The sequence below is a fragment of the Octopus sinensis genome, linkage group LG19 (assembly GCF_006345805.1).
Source record: "Octopus sinensis linkage group LG19, ASM634580v1, whole genome shotgun sequence".
Taxonomy (NCBI): Eukaryota; Metazoa; Mollusca; class Cephalopoda; order Octopoda; family Octopodidae; genus Octopus; species Octopus sinensis.
The window spans coordinates 12275131-12283756 of record NC_043015.1 but is presented as its reverse complement, the minus strand read 5'-3'; the positions used below and the strand labels follow the sequence as shown (position 1 = coordinate 12283756).

At 36.6% G+C, this 8626-nt stretch overlaps 1 protein-coding gene across 1 annotated transcript in view; it reads left to right on the top strand.

The window, feature by feature from the left end:
• The first annotated feature begins 1418 nt into the window (after window positions 1–1418).
• LOC115222158 (thioredoxin reductase-like selenoprotein T) overlaps window positions 1419–8626 on the top strand; it is a 28553-nt gene continuing 21345 nt past the window's right edge. Inside the window, exon 1 of the mRNA XM_029792299.2 lies at window positions 1419–1619. Within this exon, the coding sequence (XP_029648159.2) occupies window positions 1456–1619 (164 nt within the window). The 5' untranslated portion in view covers window positions 1419–1455. The remainder of the gene's footprint in view (window positions 1620–8626) is intronic.

Here is an 8626-nt window from a genome sequence, read left to right as displayed (position 1 = left end):
ACACAAAAGGCCGTCTATAAGCCACAGATATATTAAATCTGAAAAAACTTTTATAAAAGGTCTTAGTACAAGGGAATTCTAGTTTAAGCACCTCATACAACCCTTCATAACTTAATTATTTAAAAAAAAATTTTCAGAAAATTCGCAAAAATTTTCTGAAATGTAAACTCCATCCTTTCATAAATCCTATAAGTTCAACTCTTTTTCGATTTGTTTTTTCCAAATCAGAGTTTAAAATACAGACATTGCAAATTTTTAGATTAAATCCCAGCAATCGACCACCCATGGGTGCATCATCATTCTATTAAATGTGTTTATGGGGAGAAAAATATTGGAAAAAAAAAACATCAATACATGTCAGAGTGACAATGAAACGAAGAAGGTACCAGGTGGTCGTGAGTTGTGCTATAAATAACAGCTATATCGCCCTTAAATCATACACACAAAAATAATCATTTTCTTTTTTTTTTTTTAATCGTATGAATTCGCAAAAAAAATTCTGAAAATTCCGAAAAAGAAAATATGTTATGAGGTGCTTAAACCAGAATTCCACCCGTAGGTCATCAGTGATCCACTTATGAGTCTCGATGCTCTTGTTGCATTTGTAGTCCCTCGACCTGCAGGAAATAGCAGCTAAACTTTCCTCAAACAACGGTACGTTTTTTAGACGAAGGACACAGATAAAGCAGGCATGAGTCCTCTATTGCTGAATAAATAAAAAATGAAATTGACAAAATACGAGAAGGAGAGTCACGGGTGGAATGCCTTCGGCCATAAGGTCTACTCAATCTTTTTTACATTTTAATAACTAGCTGTCCGCTAATGACACTCGGTGGTTAAGAAAAAAAAGAAGTAATCTATTTCTTTACTACCCACAAGGGGCTAAACACAGAGGGGACAAACAGATTAAGTCGATTACATCGACCCCAGTGTGTAACTGGTACTCATTTAATCGACCCCGAAAGGATGAAAGGCAAAGTCGACCTCGGCGGTATTCGAACTCAGAACGTAACGGCAGACGAAATACCTATTTCTTTATTACCCACAAGGGGCTAAACGTAGAGGGGACAAACAAGGACAGACATAGGTATTAAGTCGATTACATCGACCTCAATACGTAACTGGTACTTAATTTATCGACCCCGAAAGGATGAAAGGCAAAGTCGACCTCGGCAGAATTTGAACCCAGAACGTAGCGGCAGACCAAATACCGCTAAACATTTCGCCCGGCGTGCTAACGATCTTGCCAGCTCAAACCCGATGAGTTGTGAGGGCAACGATGAAACTAACGAGCTCGATTCTCGCTCCAAGCTTTCGTTTTATGAATAAACTTTGCATAAATAAATAAATAAATAAACAATAACACGTAAGCAGGAGGAACAAGTGTAACTCTTTTGTGTTTTTGTAAACGAGAATTATTTCCCCTTTGATTCAGATGCTATTTAGCTAAAAGCAATGGCTTCTTTCGGCCGAATGTCTTTAGCGGTTCTGTTCATAGGGCTTTGTGTACTCACATGGAGAGATTTAACATCCACTCAGTCGGAACCAACTTCACAGAAAGATATCAAGTCATTGAAACTGAGTAAATTCGCTGGTCCCACCCTCAAGTTTATGTTTTGGTAAGTAATTTGCTGAAGAGACTAGCTTTTAAAAAAATGCTAATTTCCTTGTTCAAACTACGAAGTTACATAAAATCTGCCCTAAATATATGCCTTAACTGTAGATATTGAATCTCTGTCGTCGATTAACTATGGGACATTTAACCAAGAACAAAAATTTAGATCCTATGTAACTGCTCTCATTAACTAAAGCAGTGTGTAATTTTTAAATGTCATGGGTAATATGAAGACTACTGTTTGATTGTTCCGTTTTGGATGTGTGTATATATACATATCTCTATATATATATATATATATATATATACATCGGGCAGTTTTCCATAAGTCAGAAAAAAAGCACAATCTAAAAAAAATTTTGAGCGGTTATACTTTTATATAGTAGAGGAGTATTATATCCCTAGTTATTCTTTATATCCAAGAATACACTATTCGACCGATCTATCTATCTATCTATCTATCTACCCACCCATACACACTGGGCTTGTATAATTTTGAATTACTGTAAATAAAATAGGTCCCGTTCTATATATTGTGTATTAGTAAAATATTTTATATATTGTGTGAAGAAAACCGTAACCATATATACCCATTATATTGCCTAATAGAGTATATAGCGTATTTGTGTTTGTACATCCGTGTGTGTCTATCTATCTATCTGTCTTTGTGTGACCTGCTTTCGATTTCCAGTCAGAACCGCATTACTCCACTCAGAACTTCAACACCTCATTTAAGTGGAGGGAAGGGTTAGGGTTAGAGAGGGGCTCTATGAATGTTACAAATACTTAATCATCCCCTCACTCTCTTAAAATAAAATTTAGATGGTTCTCCAAATTGAAATTTTTAAAATTATCCAAAACTAATAAAATAATATATTACTGTTTTATTCGTTTCGTTTTCCAGCTAATTACTATTTGATTTCATTTACGTTAATATTAAATTTCATTTAAAAAAAAAAAAGAAAGACCTGGACATCACATATAATCTCATTTTTCTTTCATCCATTCACTCCATTGTAAATCTTAGCTCCACTCGTGCCTATGTAATTTAAAATCGTTAATCCGACTACCACCTGTTTACTACTGTCGTTATAGTTGTTCTTTCTTCCTCTACCTCACTTTTGCACCGTCACCACCTGCTAGAAATAATAGTCAATCTCTTTCATTAATTCAATCACAAGCGAACTGGAATTGTATGTGTGTGAGAGAGAAACAGAGTCAGTCAGTCTTCAGATGTATTCTTTTTTTTATCCAATATTTCTCACATTTTCTCTCTCACTCTCTCTACACATAACTACTTAGACCTTTCATTTAAATGCCTGTATTCCCCCTCTCTCTATGTATGTGCGCGGGGTGCATGTATGTACATATATATAATTACCGAGACCATAGGGTTTATTTAAAGTGTTAGCGCATTTGTATGGCCGTGGATTTACGACCATTTACATAATGCTTATTCTTTCTCTTTGCCTTAACTCGTGACTAGATTGTGCCTCAATATTTTTTGCTCAGTCATGCTTCACTCCTATTGTTTGTGTGTGTGTGTGTGTATGTATATATATATACACACATTTATTTTTCTTTTTGTAACCTACTATCGTTATAAATAACAATATCTATATCATTTCAACATGGACACAAAGTCACATATTTGGGTGCTGGGTGGGAGTGCTTAATTAATCACATCAACCTTAATTGTTTGGCTGGTACTTTATTTTATCAATCGCAGAAGGATGAAAGTTGAAGTTAACGTAGGAAGATTTGAACTCAAAACGTAGAGTCGGAGCAAATATTAGAAGCCATTTTGTCCGACGCTCCAATGATATTGCCAATTCACAAAAATAATTTTTTGTATTGGCCAGTTAAATCGACTTAGTACGTGATTGATATTCTGTTTTGTCATTTTCGGAGGAGGAAGGGAAAAGTTGACTTCGGTGGGATTCGAGCGCAGAATGTAAAGAGGCGATTGTAGTACCGCATTGTATTTTATCCTTAACTGTGGTCCATGGCCATGGATTTTGAAGGAAAGTATTGTGGACTCAACTCTTCAAGTCCTAGAGTTCTTGCAAGTACTTGGCTAGAAGTATATTTTATCAACATCGGTGGAATTTGAACTCTGAACATAAAATGTGATATACCTCAATCTATTAATCTACTGAATAATATGTTTCTAACATTATCACAGTTTATCAACTTCTCTGAGGAGGGCTAATGTGACGTTCGGCTATGTCTCCGGAGCATTTGGAAACGTTAAGAACAGTAAAATAGGTACAACCAGAGATTCGAACTCAAATCTTCGTGGCCTTTATGTATGCCTTATCAACAGGTATTATCGTTCAGCTGCGAAGAAGTAAATATAAGGCTTTTATTTCATTTTCTTGTTTCGCATCCACCCCCATCCACCCAAACAGTGTGCATTCAGGGTCACATCAAATGTACACTTTCTCTTTTAAGACTGTAGGAGAGAAATTTTGACTGCTGTTGCTAGCAGCTTTGGATGGTTGCTTTGACAGGATTTTTAATACCGGAGACAGACCGCAAGTGCAGAAGAACCCGCAGAAGGTGCATCCTGCTAAGAAAGATAACGAATCTTTAAGTTTACAAATTCATATGTTTGCATTACAACGTCAGTCCTCCGGTTTCGAGGTTTATTCATTTATTTATTCATATGGATTTAGAGTCAACTTCGTCAGCGAAAGTGTTTCCCCACCCGCATTCAAATAAATGTGAAACTGAATGGAGCCGCTCACTTGGACTGTTAGCGTGCATCAGCTTTGTTGGATGTTGATGTGTAGCTCTTGTATTTGAAAATCGAACCTTCACCTCTTGACTACCCTCATTACATAATTGATTGTTTCCTTTATAGCCAAGCCTTTGTGTTAATAGGAGAGGAGAAATTATATTATGTGGCGTTCGTGCCTTGTTGGAGGAGATCATTAAAATTACCAAAGTGAAATGGTCATATATTTTTTTTAAACGGTAGTGTGTGATTCAGAGGAGATTCGATTGCAATTTTTCATAGCATGAACGGGCAACCATGGAGAGACGATTCTTTCATTAGTTCGAGCTATTAACGTTATTGACAGGAGGTTGGCACGAGTGGAGATCCTACCTATTAAACAGACACCAGAAATAATTACGACGTTCAAGACTCTTTTCCATTTACGGCATGTGGTGCTAATTTTATAGATTCAGCACAACAGATACGTAGAACATTAAACCTCAAGAAATATATTTGATGTTAAGATATCGTTTATTTCTGGTAGTTATTTTAATCGATCTTTCTCCTACTACTACTACCAACAAGAATTGATGAAAGTGATTGAATGAAATAAACGATATATTAAGTCTTACAGTCAACGCCAAATACGTTACTCGTTTTCGACTCCAGAATTACGGCTCTACTACTAACGTCTTATATTATTTCGCTTTTGATTATAAACCTGTTTATAGTGTGTGTGTGTTCACTCATAAGTGTGATATAGTCTTCGATTATGATAAACATGCAGTATACAGACACACGCATATACAACACTCGTATGTTCATGTTAGTACCTGTGTACTGGTGTGTTGTTGTTGACTGTTTGTGTGGGCTTTTTCGGTATGATCGCAGTGATTGATTGTATGGGCGATTGGATTTGTGTTTGGTTTTGTATATGTGCATGTAGCAAGAGCTGTGATCTTTTTTCTGTATCGCAAGATGTTTCTTTACTACCCCGCGTTGTTCCGGGTTCTATTCCACAGCGTGGCATCTTGAGTGTCTCCCGGGTCGACCAAAGCCTTGTGAGTTGATTCGGTAGATGGAAACTGAAACAAGCGCGTTGCGTGTGTTTGTATTTGTCATCCTCCCATCGCTTGACAACCGATGTTGGTCTGTTTACGCCCCCGTAATGTAGCGGTTTGGCGAAGGAAATTGATAGAAAAACATATTTTTCAGGCTTAAAAATATATGTACTAGGGTCGATTCGTTCGATTGAAAGAAAAAAGCCTCCAAAGTGATACCCCAGCGTGACCGCAGCCTAATGACTGAAACAGGTAAAGGATAATAGGTGTCTTGGGTGGTGTCATGGTAAGTTGTTTGTACAAATATGTACATGAGATAAACGCATCTTACTCTCTGGGTGGTGCACACATTAGTAGTTGAAATAGATTTTGAAAGTCTGTAGGTAATTATGAGTTTTTGTTTTTTGTTGTTTGAGGGCTAATAGGATGTGAAAACATTCATTTGTACATAAATTACAGGACTGGCAGCGACTGTGGTCTTATAGTGGTTTTGGTAACATTATTCACTGAAGCTCGTGTAGTGTGTGGTTATCACTTGATGCCAAATGTGTAAGGACAATGTGACATTTCTCTCGTTAGGATTCCAGAATATATATGGTGCTAGTTAAATGTGGTCTTAAATTTCTTGATGGTGATTCTGATGTACACTCTGTTGGCTGAGTTGTGTTTTGATATTGCATTTATAGAGAATATTTTCCTTTGTGTGTGTGTGAATATGTAATGGTGTGGGGGTCTCAGTTTATTTGTGTGTATACATACATATATATTTGAATATATCTATTATATAAATGCGAGTGTATGAGATTAGCCCTGAAAAGCTCTGAGACAGTGCGGTCTCGAGAAAAACGAATTTGATTTTCGAGAACATGCCCCCCGGTTCGAGCTCACAAGAGAAGCTGGCTCCATAAATTGTAAGATAAAATATATATACTTGTGCTTTTTAAGAATAACCAGGCCAGCTTCAGGTACCGGCCCCTCGGGTAGTCCCCGAGGCCAAGGCCATCAAGGTGATATGGGCACAAGGAGGGCGTGACAAAGACAAGGAAACTTCCACGACCGTCAGCTTGTACACGCCGAAGTTCAGCTTGCCCGAGGCGCAAAATGTTTTTCCACGAGAGTTCCGGACCCCAGTAATGAACTCATTTACATACAACCAATCAGAACAGAGCCACCTTTATCCTTTCTAGTCAGCACCGTGCATCCCTTACTCTTTCCCTCTCCACTTGCAGACAGCAACCTTTTAGTCACTATCGAAAATTTTTTTCGCTATCTCTATAAGTACTACTGTAACGAATAAATATATGTAAATATTTCTTCCTTCTTGGTGTTGATCCTTCTATGTTCACTGCTTATTCCGACATTGGCACATTAATACACTTGCCCAAACTGAATTGCTGGAGTTATTTAATTTTTTCCAGAAAAATGTTTTTAAAAAGTTATAGAGGTTAAAGTTTGATCATTTTCACTCAGTCAAGAAGCAGGATTTGGAAGCTGTCATTTTGTGTGTGACAAAATAGCACATGTTGTCAATATTTGTAAACAAGACGTGAAATGTTTGTTAATTTAAAATAGAAAAGCATGATGTGTCTGTGGCTTACGATTGAGTAAAATTTCCAAAATTTTCAAACTTTAATTACTAATAACTATTTATTGATTTATAGCCAAAACTACTTTCACTTTATTAATTGGCCTATAAAAGTGTATCATTACACGGAATATGAAATCAATTCGAACAGAAAATTGACGCTGGTAACCAAACAAAAAGATCAACAAAAAAAAAACGAAAATGTGTGTGTACTAAAAAAATTTGCTGAGTACTATTATATTATTAATAGTAAATTATAGATCTATTTATATAACTAGCTGGACCCGTGAAAAATTCACGGAAAATATAAAAATGTAAATTAATTTGATGACCTTAAGGAGCTTGATTGAAAAATGCTCACGCACAAAATGACGGCTTCCAAATCCTGTTTCTTGTCTGGGTGGAAATGATCAAACTTTAAACTTTTATAACTTTTTAAAAACATTTTCTAGAAAAAATGAAATTACTCCAACAATTCAGTTTGGGCAAGTGTATTATTGTGGCAACGTCGGAGTAACTAGTGAACATCGAAGGATCAATACCAAAAAGGAAGAAATATTATTTACATATATTTATTTTTTGCCCGACAGGTAGTTAGAGAGACAGTAGTACTCATGGGGTTAGCGAAAAAAAATTTCGATATTGACAAAAAGGTTGTCGTCTGCCAGTAGAAAGGGAAAGAGTAAGGAATGCAAGGTGCTGACAAGAAAGTATAAAGATGGCTCTGCTCTGCTCTGATTGGCTTGTATGCAAATGAGTTCATTACTGGGGTCCGGAACTCTCGTGGAAAAAAAATTTGCGCTTGCATACAGCCAATCAGAGCTCACTTTGATTTTGTTGTCAAGTTAACAAACACACTCTACCAAGTAAGCTCAAGACGAAGAACGGTGTTGTAAGCAATGCTTGATTTTAGAAGATAATTAGATTTGCATCTATAGCTATTATCGAATTTTGTTAGGGCCCCATATGGTAAAGATGTGGATGGGAAAAATGTGGGTAGAGGGTGATGTACTAGCAACCCTTTCCCCTTACTGTTTTACAAAGTAAACAACAACACAAATAACTACGCAGAGGCAGCCATGGTTGGAACAAGAACAAGCGTTATTAAAAGTGAAAAGAAGCATGGTCACTCCTTACTCAAGTGACCTTATCGCCCATCACTTATGTGCTCATAAATTAGTTTGAGCTCTGATTGGCTGTATGCAAATGAGTTCATAACTGGGGTCCGGAGCTCTCGTGGGAAAAAAATTTCGCGTCCAGCCCTGGAAATAACTCAAACTTTCAGATCGACAACTCTCCCACTATCACCATCGGTCTCTCTCTCTCTCTATTAGTTACTATATTATTTCTCATGCATTGCTTTCAGTTTGTTTTAAAACTTGTTTAGTTTCATTTTATCACGGCTGTTACGCACAAACCCTTTTCTCTGATTGGGTAAAAATGAGGAAATTCTAAACCTTTGTTACATTTTCCTGAAATTTTTTCTTTTTTTTTCTGCGATAACTGAATTACAAACTCTGATTCCGCATGAAAAAGTACAACAATATACTGAATTTGAAAATTGTCACTTAATTTATATCTATCTACCTACCTACCTACCTACCTACCTAAACTCATCCACCCATATATTTGTAGATACGCTT